General features: G+C 36.1%; 1 protein-coding gene across 4 annotated transcripts in view; it reads right to left on the reverse strand.

Moving 5' to 3' along the window:
- Positions 1-282: 282 nt before the first annotated feature.
- Positions 283-19,545, reverse strand: part of LOC128018958 (coiled-coil domain-containing protein 120) — a 49,052-nt gene continuing 29,789 nt past the window's right edge. For 2 of the 4 annotated variants that reach the window (XM_052604873.1, XM_052604872.1), the window contains exons 2-11: positions 11,675-11,816; positions 11,486-11,567; positions 9,566-9,696; positions 9,266-9,382; positions 9,047-9,170; positions 8,121-8,177; positions 7,418-7,559; positions 6,199-6,300; positions 4,449-5,483; positions 283-3,461 (exon numbers count right to left, since the gene is read on the reverse strand). In XM_052604873.1, the coding sequence (XP_052460833.1) occupies positions 3,356-3,461; positions 4,449-5,483; positions 6,199-6,300; positions 7,418-7,559; positions 8,121-8,177; positions 9,047-9,170; positions 9,266-9,382; positions 9,566-9,696; positions 11,486-11,567; positions 11,675-11,722 (1,944 nt within the window). In that variant the 5' untranslated portion in view covers positions 11,723-11,816 and the 3' untranslated portion in view covers positions 283-3,355. Of the gene's footprint in view, positions 3,462-4,448; positions 5,484-6,198; positions 6,301-7,417; positions 7,560-8,120; positions 8,178-9,046; positions 9,171-9,265; positions 9,383-9,565; positions 9,697-11,485; positions 11,568-11,666; positions 11,817-19,545 lie in introns of those variants that run through there. The other 2 variants (XM_052604875.1, XM_052604874.1) reach the window with 2 other exon arrangements.

The raw sequence follows: 19,545 nt of genomic DNA on the forward strand, positions 1-19,545 counted from the left end.
AATTATGGTAATAGCCCACTTACTCAACTGGTAATAGCTACAAGTTTAAGTTATCAAAAAAGCATTGAAACGTAACTCTGGTGAGAAAAAATGTGTTTTAGCCACTTCTTTAGCTGGTCAGACTTGGAAACCAGCTAAAACCAGCTACTTTCTATCTTAAACCAGCTAAGACCAGCCAACCAGCTTAGGCTGGTTTTTGCTTTTTTTCAATTTCTCAGTTCAATGCCTCTCAGTCATTCAGTCAGTACATGGCCATGATAAATAACACAGATGACTACATACTGTATGACCAAAAACACTTTATTAAAAAGACACTTTGTACAGTCTTGGATTTTATTTCCAATAGAGATATAAAATGTTGAAAACCAAAGAGAAAACAGCAAATTAGCCTATATACAGTTGGAAAGGTTTCTTCCAAAAGTGATAAAAGATTAGCAGGAAATATCAAAGAGTTTTTGAAAAGGAATTTTGAAATGGTAACTGGGGAAATAGTGTCCACAACATGGAGGGAACATCTTCAGTATTAGCATTTGGTACCATGATGAAGACAGATATAACAAACTTCATTAGGTTTTCAACAGTTATTAAGTCTTTCATCAAAAATAAAAGGCTGTTATCCTTCATATCCATCATCCTTTAGATCTTTATGTTCTCAACAGAAATAATCATAATTCACATAAGTGTAAGATGATCTTTCAAAACATTTGATTTAGATTACCTAAATGTCCTCCGCAAGGTTTTATAAGCATCATAAACATCCGGCAACAATAATGTATTCTCACAGGTCTCTTGTGTTAAAGTCTGTGTTTATTAAAAAAAGATGAAGGAAAGAAATAATTGTATTTCTATTAGTGAAACTTCCATGCATCGATGGTGTTGGATTCAAATGAACAGATCATATTAAAGCAGCTTTCAGTGTAGTCCTGAGAGACAAGCACGGCAGCATTTGCTGACAAAGTATCTGAGAAAGTTTGGATTGCTTCAGTAAGTTATATTCTACAGATATATTTGTGGTGAAGGCATTTGAGATGTAGAAGCTTTTCTAGACCTACATCAAGATGCCTACATAATGATAACACAATGAGCCAAATAAAAATCAAAGAACAACAGAGAAGAAATAAAGACAAACAGATAGCCACATGCACTGGTGGTTTTTTTCAGAAGGGAGCACGAACACTCAACATAGCAGACTATATCTATAATTTAGAGTGGATTAGCCAGCAATCCAAAATGCCTGTTTTGTTCGTTTTTTGTATTTTTTCTGTCATAAAGAGAGAATAAGATCTGGAGTTTAATAAGCAGAAGCCTAATTCTTTATTTAGACTGGCTGATAGTGTTAAGTCATTGTCTCTACATGCTTCGCCACATTTGCTAGGCACAATGGTCAAAAGTTGGCATCATTAGTAGGCAACACCTCATTGTGAGTATCACAATTCAAATAAATTCTAAAGGAGGGTGCTGGAAAATTACTAGTCTTGGCAAAGTCCTGATTTGGTTAATTAATCCTTTTCATTTCATGCAATCTAATTTTTGAGAGATACAGTAAATATTGACATCTGCAGTGAAACTGATAGGAAGAACAATGAACAATTGCAATTAAGGCGCTATACACAAGAATCTGGTGCTTCTTGAGACAAGCACTGCACCTGGCAGGACGCTGTGCAGGCATCTACAGTGGATGCTGCTGACGTGAATGGATCCAGAACCCCCTCAAAACAGATCATGGGGCTCCCCCTAGAGCTCATCTCTAAAAATTCCTGATGGTTTTAGAAAGAGGAAACATGTAAGAGTGATATTTCAACCCCAAAATCTAAATAAAAACAAGATCATATTTTTCTCAGTATTTTTAAAATAATCTTCTCCTTAGATATTTTTTTAAAAACCTATTATTATTATTATTTTGCATTGTGGCATTATTTTCATGACAACTAAGCGCCTTTCCCTCTCAATTCTCATTATCTTAACGCATCCGGTTGTTTTGCTTTTGAGTGTCTTTATATTTTTCATTATTTTTAGTGATCATGCACATTATATTTGTATTACAGTAATTACATTTCATCCTGTCCAGAAAGGATTCTTTTAAATCAGCATAAATCCAGCAAAACAAAGAACTATGATGATCCTTAAATCCATAAATAATATGATTATTTTCTTCTTTTACAGTAATGAGAATGATAATTCTTGTCATGAAAATGTCATAATGCAAACCTTTTTTAATATATATATGTATATATATATATATATATGTATATAATCCTAATCTTAATATAGACCTAAAACAATCGTTTTAAAAGACAATTTTTCTTGTGATTTAGGAGTTACATTTATTTTTGACAGAATTCTTGAGATTCAATCTTTCATTCTGGTTTAATTTTCATAAAAAAAATGCTATTTTAAAATACATCAAATGTCAGTTATCCTTTATTCTACCTGTGAATGTCTCTGTTTTCTCTGTAATTGTGGATATTAATACTGGTCTACGATTACAGCCTGAGGAGATAGAAACCATCATAAATATGAGTGATACAGATAAAGATGATGTTGGAGCTGTGCCATTCTTAAAGTCATCGTCCTGAAGAAGCACACTTATACTCCTCCACATTATGATTAGTCATAAAGATACTAACTTAATTATACATTTCATGAAATACTGTGAGTCCCTGACTCTGAAACAGTACACCAGAGTTTTAAGATTTGGCTTTTTTTTTTCTCCTACATATTTTTAAATTGCTACTCAGAATGACAAGACCAAAACTCAAATTATTAATTTTGTCTAAACACAGTCTTCTTGATTGTAATTTGCATAGAAATATTTCCATATAACATTGAGAAGATCCTGATTTGTTTTTTCAAAGGGCCTTAAATATCTAGTATGACCTATGGAAGGTCTCATGGATTCTCATGAACAACAAGAACTCTTTGTATATACTTTGTGACAAATCCGTATCAAGGAAATAGTGACAGAATGAACTCACATTGTTCCCTGATAGGAATGTGCTGACATATTGTCTCTTTTGCCAGAGCTTGCTACTACTTTTGCTGATTAAAAGGGAAACTACATAAGAAGTCTGCAGGAACCCAGAGATGATCTGAAACTTGAAGACAGCTTGATTTCATGCTGAAAAGAGTCTTGAGTATGAGTATTTGTCCCATGTCAAGGGTATCTTAACATATGTTAGTGTAACATTGATTAGATTGATTTCCGTCAGAATTATTTAATTCTATAACCACTGAAAGGAATCAAAAGGTCTCTTTAATAGTCCATCATGCATTCTCTCAGTCTGCCATTCCATACACATGTAAGCTGGTGTTTGCTGTAGTCTCTTTGTGTCTGGGTCTCTTCTTTGTTTGTGCGTCAGACCAGCGTGCCTGGCGTGGGTCTGTCATTACTGCTCTCTTTAAGTGTCATGTCCTGCATTTTAGATGAAATGGTATCTTGGTACAAAGAAAGCTCCTTCGACCTGTACGTGATAAGAAAGAAGAGGTGACAAAATCAGTTATGATAGGTAATATCTAAGAAAAGGAACTCCATATATATATATATATATATTTTATTTTTTATTTTATTTTTATTATTATTCAGCAAAGATGCATTAAATTGATCAAAAGTGACAGCAAAGACTATATTTTTGTAAAAACAATAATAAGAAGAAGAAATAAATAATTGCTGTTTGAACATTATATTCATCAAATAATCCAGGATAATAAATTGTATGACAGTTATCACAAGCTCAACTGTTTTTTAAAATGATAATAATAAATGTTTTTTAATGATTTCTGAAGGATCATGTGACCCTGATGTCACAGAAATAAATTACATTTTATAATGTATTCAAACAGAAAGCAGTTTTGTTAAATAATAATATCTCACAACACGGCCTATATTTTACAATGTTTTACTATATGTGTGATCAAATAAATGCAACCTTAGTAAGCATAAAAATACTTTTTGCAAAAATATTACCAACCACATACTTTTGAATGGTAGTATATATAATAAATATAAAATATTTAAAATATTTCTCTTATGCTCATTTAGAAATATATTATTGTTCACTGTTATTTCTTGTTCAAGCATAGCATGACACTGAGAACTGAAGCCATCAAAGGATTAAATTAGATTTAAAAATGTATTCAAATAGTTTTTTATTCAATTTAAAAAATACAATTTCTATATAAAATAAATAAAAGATTAATTTAGAAACATACTATTGGTCATTCAAAATATATTATTATTATTATTCATTCAAAACATTGTAATGAAAATTCATTCAATAAATTTATTTGTACAACTTAAAATGTGAAATGCATTAGTATGTATAATACCTAATGCATTCATTTTTATATATACTGTATAATGCATTACATAACATTTATTTAGTAATTTAATATTTTACTGAAACAAGGGCTTCTTTATAAATGTATGTTTTTATTCAGTCTGCAATTACCTGCCGTGTAGAGGGAGTCCATGAAATGTGGCTGACTGGGGGATGTGTGGACAGGACGTGTCTGTTTGGAAGGACTGTGGCTGGTGTTTGAGCGGTGGATTGGGGTGTGAGTTGTGCAGAGAGGACGTGGTACGCCTGCGCTGGGTCTGCGTCCCCTCTTTGCCCTTTCCTCCGCTGGCCGTCTGTCCCAACGCATTCCGCAGATACCAGTCTCTCAAACCCTCCAGTGCCAGGGCCTTGTGCAGGCTGCGTGTGGGGTCTTCGGGGGTCGTGGGCGCAGAGGAGTCGAGAGGGTAATGAGGTGGCCTGTGGGGGTGGTCGATCTGCTGGTTATGTGTTGCATTGGAGGTGTTGTTTTCGGTGTAGGCAGTGAGCAGGATGGACTCTTGCTGGTGCTGCTGTAAGGGAACGATCGGGCCGCAGGATTTGGTGCGTGACACTTTGACCCTCCGTGGCTCGCCGGGCTTCCCTCTCAGCATTAGAGGGCTGTAGGCCGGAGGGCCGTTGCCTAGGATAAGCTGCTGAGACTGGGCAAAGCCGTTCCTGTAAGGAGGCGGTGGAGCATTGGGACCATCGGCCCACTGCCGGGTTTTTGCATTACTTTGCACCTGCAGTCTTTGCTGCTGCTGAGCTTGCATCTTCTGCTGCTTGCCCCACACATAATCCATGAGGATCTCACTGTAACCTCCGTTCATTCCCCGACCTCCTGCGGCCAAGCGAACGTGTGCCAGTTCAGTGTGCCCGTTTACCTGCCGCTCGGGACTGCTACGCTGCGCCTGTTTTAAAGTCGAGTCCATGATGGCTTCCGAGCTCTTGTACGGGCCGTTCCGTACAGGCATGCCTGACCTTTGACCTCCGTCCTCCGCTGTGGAGCCGTGCCGGTCGAGTAATGTCTCAGAGCTATTGCTACGTCTGTGCCCTTGCTCATAGGACCCTGAGGACGACCCCTCCTGAGACTGCAGAGGCACCTGATGGGACGCCTCGGGATTGTCTGACCACTGCTTCACAGCAGCAGAGCCGCTAGAGGATTCTGACCTACACAAATAAACAAGACATTACAATACACACACTACCTTTTTTTCAATTACATTTTTTTATTAAATATTAATTCATATTTAATTTTTATATTTAATTAATTAATATTTCTTATTTTTATTTTTTAATCCAGCAAGAATGCAACTGATCAAAAGTGAAAATAAAGACATTTATACATTTTATGTATTTTTAGTCGTAATGTTGTTGACATTGCATACTGGGTTTTTGTAGAGAATGATATTTACTAAACAAGCACATTTAATTTACATGAGAATTATATACACTAGTGTTCAAAGGTTTGGAATCAGTCAAATGTTTATTTTTGAAAGAAACTAATACTTTTATTCAGCAAGGATACATTAAATTGATCAAAAGTGACAGTAAATTAAGTTACCGTTTTAATTCATAATGTTAATAATAAATGGCTGTTTATAATGTTAATGTTAAAATGTTTGAAATTTAAATTTTTAATGAATGCTGTGCTTTGCCATCACATCACATAAATTACATTTTAAAATATAGGACAATAGAAAACAATTATTTTAAATTGTAAAACTATTTCACAATATAATAGCCATTATCAATTCAGGGGTTTAAACTACTATATAAACCATTAGCCAAGTGTCCACATGGTACTGATCGTAGTCAGCATTCAAGATGATGTGTACAGTGTTGTAACAAATATTTGTGTATGTGTGTTTTGCGCATTTGTAACCTGATGTGCACTCCTGTTATTCCATTGCGGGACAGAAGTGGAGTTGCCGGGACACTTCTACCTTCCAGATTCGACACACTCCTTGGAAGAGAGTGACTCGGGCTGGCAAAAAATTCTAAGTTTAGTCTTCTAGCACACAGTTAATAAACCTGGATTGTTGTGAAATGGTGTCAAGGACCATTGTATAAAACTGATGGCCAAATAGTGTTGCTGCCTTCTTATTTTAAGTGTTTAGAGTGCCCCATTATGGATTTTTGAAAATGACCTTTCATGCGATGTATAACACAGCTCTAAGGGAATGAAAACATCCTGGCAAGTTTTAAATCCGAAAGTGCACCGTGTGTACAGTCACTGTCTCTCAAAAAGATTTGACTCTGAAACATTGAAGCGCGTCGTTTTTAAAACAAATCCCAAGTTGTTCAATGTTGGCATCAACATGAAACATTAGGATACTGCCTTTTCACGTTTGTCTGAACGAAAATACAAATTCATTCTTGGTCACTAGTTGCCGCTTTTGGTGCGGTAAAATAGCGTTTTCCCCGGTAATGCTGTACACGAGGCAGCACTGTGCTCACAAACTCTTGATTTATCAGGCATTACAGGCTCATGATAAAATGAAAATGGGACCAATCAGACCAATCACCGCAGATTAGCGTCACGTAAAGGATGGGTTTGGACAAATGTATCTATAAATTAATCATTTGGGAGTTGTCAAGCACATAGGTAAAAATAAACGCATATTATTAGACAACGAAAGTGTTTTTTGAGCTTGCATGCATGTCACAATGTTGTTGGGGATATTGAAAACCAAAATATGAACCTTTCATTACCCATAATAGGGGCACTTTAAACAATAATATTTGAATAAAAATATTTTCTACATTATGATTACAGTATATTCACAGCTGGTTACAGTTGCTAATATTTACTTATAGCTTAAAACAAGTAAAAAATTTATTTACTCAAAAAATTTACTCAATCTCATCTACAGTGAATCACCCCCTTTAAAATAATCAAGAAATTCAATAACATTTTGTTGCTTTTCAACAAAATTTAATTTTTGAGTGAACTATTCCTTTACTGCTATTATTACAAACCATTTAAACTGGTTTTCATCTCAATGAGGTGATTCCAGGCCAGCTAATTAATGCTGATTCAACTTTAAGTGGAAAAACAGCTGTTCCTTGCAACAACAAAGCAAATTGTGCTGAGTGTGTACCTGGCTGAGCTGGCCACAGAGTTGCGGCGTGTTTTGATCTCGTAATAGATCTCCACTGGGGAGAGTTTTCGAGAAAACCTGTTGTCTGGGCTCCCCGAGACCAGCCGGGGCTGTGAGGCTGACAGACCGTCAGAGGCATCTTCTGATGGAGAGAGAGAAAGAGAGAGACTTCTGAGGTTCAGACAGAAGCATGCTTTCTACTTCACAGAGATACACTTTTAAAGGAAACTACTACAGTTCAGAGGTACAGGGTTGGTAAAGTTTTTAAAAGAGGCTTCTTATACACAACAAAGCCACATTTATTTGATCAAAAACAGTAATATTGTATGTGTTCTTTATGAATAAATGGATTAACATTTGAACAGTATATAATATTAAAAAAAGTTTTGTATAATTTCATTGCATTAAATAACAAAATGTAGCCAGTGTGGTCTGTGCTCAAAAGCTGCACAAGCAATATTTGTGCTACTGTATATTACTTCGTTTGACTTTTTAGCATTTTTAAATGTGTCTTAAGTGTCTAAATAGAGGTTGGGGACATTGAACATAAACAAGTGCTTTTAAAAGAGGGTAGTTATCATTTACAGCAGAATTCATTGTTATAATGCAACATCCTCAGGAACTAAGGACAAGTCCAACTCTTTAACCATTAGGCCACAACTGCCCATGTCCATGTAACACAATGATCCGTCCCATAACTCACCAGTGTCCTGATTGGTTGAAACAAACGTGGAGCTGCTCTCGGTCTTCACTGTGTTATCTGAAGACATAAACAGAAGACATGGCTCAATGCTGCTGATAACGGATAAAGCTATATTGTTGTTATTTTGTAACATTGTTCATGTCATTTTATGTGTTAGACATACAAAAAAAGTCCACTAGATCTTCCTGCAGGAAGTCCTTTCCTCAAATCTAAAAGTAATACTTTTGAAAAGGATGTTTATTCATAATTCATTTGTAAAGAATTTATTTATTTATAATAATAGTCATACAATTCCGGAAATATTTATTCATGATTTTATTCAGGATTAATTTGTAAATAATTTCTATATACAATTCTGGAAATACTTATTCAGGATTTTAACTTTTGTAAAATATAACTGTTATTATTTAAAGATATTTGAATAAAAATTAAAGATTATAGTTATTAAAATCTATAGTTTGTCCAGTGTTATTTTGGTATCAGATATAGTTTATACTTTTTGTTAACATCTGAACGAGTTTTTATTTTTATAATTTCTTTTTTAGTTTTGTTATTTTTCAATTTCATAAATTTCAACATTGATAATAATAAGAAATGTTTTTTTGAACAGCAATTCAGCACATTATAATGATTTCTGAAGGACCATGTGACACAGAAGACTGGAGTAATGATGCTGAAAATACAGCTTTATACCACAGAAATAACTTACAATTCAAAATATATTCAAATAAGAACATACTTATCATTTAAAAAAAAATTCACTATATTTGTTTTTACATGCAGCCTTCTTTCAAAAACATTCAAACTCTCCTAAACCCCAAACTTCTGAATGGTAGAGTATACTGTATACATAATTAAAATATTCCCAAACACACATTTTGGCCATGAGATTGTGTTTAGTTCATCTTTCTAATCTTGAGGCTCACCTGTGTGGCATCCTCTATGAACCGTGCGTTTGCTGTGTGGAGGATGCTGTTCAGAATCGACGTGTCTGCGGAGGGCGCCGCTGAACAGAGTTTTCTTTGTCTTGCGTTGAGAGACGTCCTCTTCCTAAGCCAGCACAAACATTGAGCAGCTTATGATATTTATCTATCACGTATTCCATATCAAATAGTGGCCACCCATCTCATCTCAAATGCACACACCTCATTTTTGGTGTTGTGTTTGGACCCGCTGCGAGACAGACCAGCCCTCCGCCGCACATGAGGGACTTTCTCTCCACTTTCCAGAGGATATTCTTGAGGAACTTCTCCTGTTAATTCCTGAAAAATTCATGAGGAGCAAACATGAACAAGTATATTTTTCCTTAAAATCTCACCGCTGTGTGGTTCGAGAGGGACACCATGGTGAAATACAAAGTCGGTCATGTCAAGCTTTCTTGTACTAGTTTTTTATAAATAGTTTCATATTCTTTATTCAATCTTAATTTCTTCTTAGATACTGACCGCCTCCTGCAGACACACACGTTTGAGTTCTGCTATCCGAGTGTTGAGCAGCGAGTGCAGACTCCTCCGGCGCTCCTGCAGCTCCACCATCCGCTCCGCACGCTGCTTACTGTCCGCAGCGCCCTGCAGCTCTGTAGAAAACACACACACACGTCACATCATAGCAAGGACCACAAATCCACTTATTTAGAAGTTTGGGGTTGGTATGTTTTTGTTTTCTTTTAAGAAAGCCTTCTTATGCTCATCATGAATGCATTTATTTGATCAAACATATAGTACAAATAATAAAAACTGTGAAATGCTATACACATTTTAAATAACAATTTTCTATTCGAATGTATTGTAAAATGTAATTTATTCCTGTGATGCAAAGCTGAATTTTCAGCAACATTACTCCAGTCTTCAGAGTCACATGATCTTCAGAAATCATTCTAATATGCTGATTTTGCTGCTCAGGAAACATTTTTTATTATTATCAGTGTTTAAAACAGTTGTGCTGCTAATAATATTTCTGTAGACACTGTGATACATTTTTGACATACATTCTTTGATGAATATAGAAAGTTTAAAAAACAGAATTTATTTGAATTATTTCGTTAAATCATCTTAAAGGCTGCGTTTACACTGGCACGCATGCGTTTACACATGTGTAAACACAAAAACACACAAGCGATCAGATTTTCTTATATCCGATCTGAGCCACTTCCAAATCTGGTTTAAAAATCAGATCCATATCTGATATCTGAACATCCGATCTACATCTACACACAAATATCCGATTCCCCTCAGAACTCCAAGCCACCACAATGTTAGGGCGACACGTTTGACCATAAAGATAACATTTGAATGCAGGCGTGCTGTATAATATGCACTCGCATTTTATTTAGGTGGGAACTTTATATGTAAGAAACTGCAGAACATTCAGGAGCTGGTTATCAACTCCTGCCCCATGAACTTAGCTCTTTTTATATTTTGCGCTACAAAACATCCATGATAGCTATTGTCCAGGCTTGCAAATAACAATGTCCACTCAACGTGAATTAGTAACACTAATTCACTTTTAACTATGAATTTTCCCACAGTAAACTCCTAATTTGATGGTGTTCCAGTGGCTCAGTGGTAGAGCATTGCGTTAGCAGCGCAAAACGTTGTGGGTTCAGTTCCAAGGAAACACACATACTTATTAAAAAAAAAATTAAGGCATGAATAAAATGGATAAAAGCGTCAGCTAAATGCATAAATGTAAATGTTAATAGTTATAGCTATGGGGTTGGATCTAGAATAAAGTCATGCAGAATAAGGCATTAATATGTGCTTTAACAGTACTAATAAACAGCCAATATGCTAATAAGCAATAAGATCGGATCTGTACATTAAGGCTTACAGTGTAAACACAGCTCTCTAATTAATCTAATAATCGAATTGTTCCTTTATTTTTCAACTCTCCAATTTTCTTAAAAATAACTTGTTTAAAATTTTGATTTCAAGTGCTAGAAAAGTAAAGAAAACTTTTTTTCTTAAATCCTTAATAGTTTAAGTAGTTCTATAAATCTTTTTTTTTATTATTCTTACCCAGTAATCATGAATAACTGGGAAAGACTAGAAAAACGTACCTATAACCTTGCATGTTTGGGCAGCTCTTGGCCTTTTTACACGTCAAATACTTAAAGATTTAAAGGTACATTTCTCCAACACTTGCATCACCAAACAGCAGATGCAAACTGCAGTTTCAAGATGACTAAGATTTATTCCCTTTATAAAGATGTTCTCCTCACAGAAACATGTTCCCACAGTTAAGGTTTTGTGGGGTCTCTGTGTGGACATCTGGTCGCCACAAAAGACAATTTACAGTTCTTATGTAGAAAGTCTCGTTCTTATCAACAAACAAACACAGACAGACAGACACATGGAGGTGCTCACCGGAGCATGTTATCAGGTGACCTTTGACCTCCATATCATACGTCTTTCGCGTCGCCTCACTGACCCCTGATTGTAAGTTTACCTACATAGAGACAAACAAAATATGACACTGACTCATCTTTCTGGCAGCTGGAGTCTATTAAAACAAGAAAGGCATGTAAATAGTTTATGTGTTTCTTACCTTCTCACCTTTTGGTAAGAGTCATACGTTCTGCAGAGGTTTGGTTTTGTGGCCATGAAGCAGATTTGTGGCTGGGTGTTGCTGCAGTACTCCGACTGACCTGAGGGGGAGCCACTGTGCTGCTGCGCAACGCTTCACAAACTCAATGTCCTGAAATATAAAACAAACTACATGAGACACTGAAGACCCTCCACACATAAGAGCTCTGATCTAGAGAGGGGCTTTGAAGACTGACTACAAAGTTGCTCTTAATCTAACTGATAGGACATGTGAGGTTTTGTAGATGTAACTGATTTCTCAGTTATGTTTCTATTAAGGATCTTGTTTCAACTTGTCTCAGAAATTCTACTGAAGGATAAAAATTAGATACAGATGCAGATACAGAAGCTTGAGTATCTCTGCAAAATGTCTAACAGTTTTGAGACACTGAGATCTCTTTAAGATTAATTCATCTCAATGTATATGAGAAACAACTGAGATATTAAAGAGATCTCAGTGTTTATTATTTTGTTATTTTAATTTCTCGGGTGCACAAAATTAAGATATTTTTAGAGCCTTCAGTTCATTGCTGTTATTTTTAGCAAAAATGAAAACGAATAAAAATGGCTTCGGTTAATTGAAATAATGATAAAATAACTCAAATAGATATAAATATATATATAAAAAATGTAAAACCTTAAATGAAAATTTGAAATGTTACCAAATGGAAATAAGCCAAAGTACTTAAACTAACTTAAAGCTAAATATTTAAATAAACCAAAACAAATCAAATGAAAAACACATAAAACAAAACTAAATTAATATAACTGAAAACGTACTATTTAAATGAAATACTGCTTAAATAGTAGAAACACGCATAAGTGATTTGAGATCTTATTTTTAGTTTATTTTCACTTTCAAGATCTTTGGTTGACCCAAGTCACATTCACATGTGATTCACAGTGCGTTTCCCCCTTTTCATATTCACATGGAACTGCCTGTGGGAACTCCGGACAGGAAGTGGACTGCGGCGTGCAGGAAGTGGCTCACGAAGCAGGAAGCGAGTGCAGAAAACAGAAATGGAAGGCTCAGACTGACCTATAACAACAATGCCGTCAGAAACCCTCACACACAAAAACACTCACCCAGGGCACGAGTCATTTCCTCAGATCAGCCATAAACAAGGAGGCACGGACAATGAGGAGAAAGGTCGAAAAACCACAAATACTACAACTCACACGGTTTCCTGTCTGCAACCTAAATAAACACCAAAAAGCCCAAATGTTTTCAGCTTCGACACCCAGTGATGATCTATCCGTCTCAGTGCCGTTTTTCATGCATCAGAAAGTAGTTATTATCTCGGCTGCGTAAGAGATGGGTGGCTCTCTGGATGCCCCGGAGTGGCTCTATCATTGAGAAGCTGTGAATGATGGGTGTCTCTGAAAAATGCAGAAGGTTATAATTATAAAGAAAATCAATAGACCCATTTGAGTCATATGCGGAACTAACCTGGAGAATAGAGTAGCAGATGAGTGAAGCATGCGTCCAAAATTAAAAGAAAGCAACAGAACAATGTAGCTATTGTATGTTGTCATGACCTAATCGTGCCCATCACACACACTCGAGGGTCAAGGGAGGACAAATGAAAGCGAGCGGGCCGATAACGTAATTGCAAGAGCAAACACGGTGTCTATGCCTGTCTTAGTTTGCCTAGTGTTGGGTTTCAGCTAATGGAGTCACGATGTTGTCAGTTTGAGCTTGATAAGTCCCCTGATCTTGAAGAACTGACGTGTTTGCCAAATTCTAAGCATTTACTGTAGAGTTTACCTAAATCTCGAAAAGTTTTGACTAAACCCTTTCGCAATATTCATCCTTTCTAAGTTGGACATGAAGTCATTTCTCATAAAAGCAGCATGATATGTTGATCTCATATACGTACTGAATAGTTTTACTCATTATAAAAGTGTTTTTTTTCCTTTAGAGGTAATTGCTAAGGATGTACTGTAGTCACTTTATTATTTCTCACACTTAGTGTTCAACAATAAACCATGCAAACACATTTCATAGACTTATGCTCAATGAGCGATTTGAGCCAAATCTAGAGACCAGAATATAATTTTTGGACTTGGTCACCTAGCAAACACTCAGTATTCAGCCAAAATCCTTTTAGCAAATACAATCTATAGACAATCACTCACTACTCACTACTTAGCATAATGGCTGGAAGTTCTGCACAGCCATATAGTGTTTTTTGCATTGTCTGGAAAACATAAAAATCTAGGATAAAATCAGATTTTGCAAGCAAGCATTAATTTGAGACTATAAATATGCACCAGACAAGCTGTGCATGTGTGTGTGTGTGTGTGTGTGTGTGTGTGTGATTCGCCAAACGTCATGACAAATGTTCTGCGGTCTTCACAAGGTTTGCCAGCATTCCACCCTCTCATGTCGGAGCCTGTATTATCAGCTCCGTTCAGATGTTCGTGGAATTATGATCTGTCCATTTTCGAGACTTCCCGCATTTGTTCTCTATTATGTTCTCTGTAAACCTGTAGCTCAGTTCTGAACATGTAAAGGGGCCGTATTGTACATGCATGTGGCATTTCGTAGGATATTGAAATTGGTTGCATTAAAATTACCCAAGAATTACAGGTATTATTTTTATTTTATGGGTATACACCAATATAAAACCAGTGTTAATTTCGTTGACGAAGACTATGACGAAAAATATTCGTCAACTAACCTTTTTCACGGACGAAAACTAAATAAAAACTAAATAAAAAGTCAGATATGATGACGAAAAATGTGACGAAATATAACTGACACTTTAGTCAACGAATAAAAATGAGACGAAAATATATGGGCGGGACGAATGGAGAAGAGATCCAATCAGAGCGAATCTTTGAGGGTAGGTTGATCTATGCAGAAGCAGCCGAGCCATTATAAAAAGCCGCGGCAAATGCAAGCGCCACAGCTAAACAAACGCAGCAGCAGTTACACAGAAAAGAGAACAAAGATGAGTTTGCAGAAATTTGCACAGTTTCGAAGACGTTTTCATAACAGTTAAGTTGTTTACACAGGGAACTACACTGCGACCTTTTGAAATGCCATTGCGACCCAAATTTTTATGGGGTCGTAAATGTATCACTGATTATTTTTGTACCTACTTATGTGTAATGCTATGTTTTAATATGAGCATTTATTAAAACAGAAATGTGTAAGAATACGTTTTATAACGTGCTCCAAGCATTCAACACATCAAGTTGGCTTCAGCCCCGCGCTGCGGGAAAGTTGAACTGAGCAGCTGGTTACTCGCGCAACACTGAACCGAGTTCTCCTTCAGGACGTTTGCGTCCTCCTGCACCTGAACGAACAAATACAAATCGCATTTTAAATAAACATAAGAAAAAGAGCGAAAAGTGAAAGAGCTCAATTCAGCAGCGCGGTGTTCAGGGAGCAAGCAGAGACGCGTCTCAAAGTCTTCTTGCTTTTGTACCGACAACAAATACATACTAAATATGTCGAAATGCCCGTCTTGGAAAGTGTGTTCGAAAAGGTCTGTAGTTGTGTCTTCAGTGAAAGTAAAGAGTTGGAAAGAAATCGGATGTGTATCTTTATAACGGATGCATTTGTCTCTTAAAGTGACCGCGCCTAATTTACTAGCTCTGCTGTCAGTGTCTTTAATGTATGAAAATGAAAGTAAATCACTCACTGCTCTTGATTAAATTACTTTGTAGTTTTAACAAGAATTTATCCAAAGTCAATCCAAAAATCAGATAGAATAGATTATATTGTTTTACTAGTGACTAAAAAATACAAAAAAAAAAAAAATGATTAGGGACCTGAGCATGTTTTGCTTAAGTGTTTCTTTCTTTAATTGCTAATGCAACCTTTTCACACCACAGACATTATCAAGATGAATTTGTTGTTCTGACACAGTTTAACCCTGAGTTATTGTCATATTTTATTACCAATTTCTAAACTACAGCAGATTAACTGTGATATTGTAAGAAACGTTGAAGGTGTCTGAATACATTTTGGTTTGATTGTGTATTTTATTTTACAGTGAAGACTATGCAGTGCTATTTTAAATGAACAAAAACAAACTTAAAAAATGTAAACAAATAAAGAAATAGAATGAACATACAATACAAATATAATATAGGTGGTTGTCTATTTCAATAATACTGTACTTCATCTTGAAAGAATGTCATATGCATTGCATATCATTCAGGACGAATGCATATCTTTTTCAGAGAGCATGTATATTTTTCATTGAGAGCAGGCCTTATGTTTATTTTATAAATACCATTCCATAACAGACTGATGGAAACATTTAGTCAAGTCAACTAAGTTGACTTTGTTCTACTAAAAAAAAAAAAACTAGACTAAGACTAAAAGACTTAAGACTAGACTAAGACTAAAACTCTTATGATATTTAGTCGACTAAAACTAGACTAAGACTAAAACATTTCAGATGACTAAAATGTGACTAAAACTAAATGGTGTGTTATTCAAAAGACTAAGACTAAGACTAAATCCGAATTTGCTGTCAAAATTAACACTGTATAAAACAGAATAAAAAAATATTAAAAAAGTGAAAAAACAAGATACAGATAATTTTTTTTACAAATTTGTTAAAGAATTAAAAAAACATTGTTTTATTATATTTTATATGGGTGTGTAATTTATAGATATAATAATGAAATGTTATATAACATATAATACATGGTATAATATATACAGTACAGAACAAAAGTTTGGACACAGCTTCTCATTCAAAGAGTTTTCTTTATTTTCATGACTATGATAATTGTAGAGTCACACTGAAGGCATCAAGGGCTATTTGAGCAAGAAGGAGAGTGATGGGGTGCTGCACCAGATGACCTGTCCTCCACAGTCACCGGACCTGAACCCAATCCAGATGGTTTAGGGGTGAGCTGGACCGCAGACAGAAGGCAAAAGGGCCAACAAGTGCTAAGCATCTCTCGGGGAACTCCTTCAAGACTGTTGGAAGACCATTTCAGGTGACTACCTCTTGAAGCTCATCAAGAGAATGCCAAGAGTGTGCAAAGCAGTAATCAAAGCTAAAGGTGGCTACTTTGAAGAAACTAGAATATGACATATGTATAATTCCATATATAATTCCACTTGTGTTAATTCATAGTTTTGATGCCTTCAGTGTGAATCTACAATTATCATAGTCATGAAAATAAAGAAAACTCTTTGAATGAGAAGGTGTGTCCAAACTTTTGGTCTGTACTGTATATATATATAAACCCTACATAGGTGATTTTAGTTTTGGGAAAAGACTAAATCTGGGCTGTAGTAGGGCTGAGTCAGATGGGTGATTTGACGTAATGTGAGATGTGATGGGCAGGCCTAATGAAGCTGTCAGTTACCGGATGCCCATAGCTCCAGCTGTTTTAATCGTATTGCATTGTTCATCTCAAATTGTTCATATTACATGGCTGGATACTTTCCGGACAGCCCACACACACATATGTATGTATGTATATATATTTAAATAATCATAAAAAAAAAAAGAATTAAGATAGAATGCTTAGTGAAAAGTGGGGACATCCCATACATACAAACTGTATATTCTATGGCCCTACACCAACCCTAACCCTCACAGGAAACTTTGTGCATTTTTACTTTCTCAAAAAAACTCATTCTGTATGATTTATAAGCGTTTTGAAAAATGGGGACATGGGTTATGTCCTCATAAGTCACCCTCTCCTTGTAATACCGGTGTCATACCCAGGTCATTATACAGAGTTGTGTCCTGATACATCACAAAAACAAGAGCGCACGCACACACACACACGCACACACGCACACACACACACACACACACACACACACACTGCCTGTAAAAGACAGCACATCCATCATTCTGTTTTCTTTCCTCTTTATTTTTTCTCTCAGCAAGATTCTCCTGACTGATCACTCCAATAACGACCTTGATATTTCACATAACATCAACAATTTCAATTTGAAACAGAATGGCAACTTTTTTTCCTCAGGTCTGCAGAACAGTCTCCTCTGGGGAGCACGGTTTGTACTGAATTGTATCTTCTCGCAGACAGCGCTGAAGACAGCAGGGGGGGTCAGCAGATTTCTTCATGCTCCCTGGACTCACTGCGACCTCTCTGATCCCGGCGGATCTGACAGACGTGTTCTCCACTGTTCTGTGCCTCCGGTAATTAATCCCACACTAACAAGGAAGTGTGGACACAGCTGCGTTTCCACATCACCGGACTGCACCGAAACCATCTTACTTTCTTCACTGCAAAATTACATGCAGTCACAAAATGTATGGGTCACACTAATGACAAACACAAAGTCAAAACAGGTTTTTCTTAACCAAAATATCATAGAGAATTGGGGTGGGCTCTTTGGATGATTTGGGCCTGTAAGCAACTACCTAGCAACCACTCAGACTACCAACATTCTGGTTACAGTCTACAACAGTAGGTGAGTTTTGCATGGATAACCATCACTCTCATTTTCTGCATAAAACATAAAATTCTATTTATAATTATCTGCATCTTGAAAATTACACAAACTGTGGCATATTCAAAGAAAGTGAGTGCACCTAAATACAGCTGTCAAAACCATTGCCTGAAGCCATCCTGATCCGGATAATTGTGCTAAACAGATGCATGTGTGGCATTGCTCTTTCGTATAAAGGACAATTGGGACCAAATGGCATCAGGTTTCTGCATGACCTGGAACATGCAAGTTATAAGTAAAGGTCTTAAACGAATAGTACACCCAAAACATTTAATTCAGAATATTTACTCATACTCAAGTTTTTCCAAACCTGTATGAATGTCTTTATTCTGTTGAGCACAAAAGAAAATATTTTGAAAAATGCTGGTATTAAAAGGTCCTTTCATAGTAAGGGAAAAATTGAAGTCAATGGCTAATAGCAACTGTTTGGTTACCAAACATTCTTCAAAATATCTTTTTTTGTGTTCAATAGAAGAAAGAAAATCATACAGGCTTTAAACAACTCGAGGGAGAGTAAATGATGACAGAATATCGCTTTAATGTTGTCTATTGCTCATTTGACAAAATAAAAACAAACCAACAATACACAAAACAGAAAGGGCCTTATGCAGACACATAATTAGTCCAAAATAGTAAAAACAGCCATTTCTCTTTTGAGGAAGACAGGAAATTTGGTAAACCAAGTATGTCATTTTATTCTTGCAAACTGCATAGTTGATGCCCTTTAATTAAAAAGGGGACTTCATTCAAACAGCATGCAAACTAAAGGTGAATTGTGTGATTTCTGTGATTTTTGGCAACTAAATTCCACTTAGTTCTCTATTGATTTGATCTGGCACCCAAATTACCACTGCAGCATCATGTTTGATTTTATTTTCAAGGACATGTGGTACATGCAGTACAATGTTTTTCTATATTTAAAGTGTTAGTTCACCCAAAAATGAAAATTAGGCTGTGTTTTACTAACCCCATGGGCATCCTAGGTGTATATGACTTTCTTCTTTCAGAGAAGTCTTTGATCTTTCAAGCTGTTTAATGCCACTCTGTGGGTGTTGCATGCATCAGTCCAAAAGAAGTTAAATAAAAAGCTCCCATCCATAAAAATAAAAAAGTGTCTCATAAGGATCCGGGGGTGAACAAAGTCCTCCTGTAGCGAATTGATGCATTTTATTAAGAATAAAATACAAACATAATCACTTTAATCTAGCTTGCGCTCACTGTTGTAAAGCAGTGAAGCAGTTACGGGGGAATGACGTATGAGGTCAGCTTTGCGCATGTGCAGCTCAGAAGTGACGTAGGCAGGAACGCAGGGGAGATCAAAACAAAACAATGGTCATTAATTAGAAGTACTAAACAAGGGTTTGTAAAGACGATTGTCAGA

This window comes from Carassius gibelio, chromosome A8 (genome assembly GCF_023724105.1).
Source record: "Carassius gibelio isolate Cgi1373 ecotype wild population from Czech Republic chromosome A8, carGib1.2-hapl.c, whole genome shotgun sequence".
NCBI lineage: Eukaryota > Metazoa > Chordata > Actinopteri > Cypriniformes > Cyprinidae > Carassius > Carassius gibelio.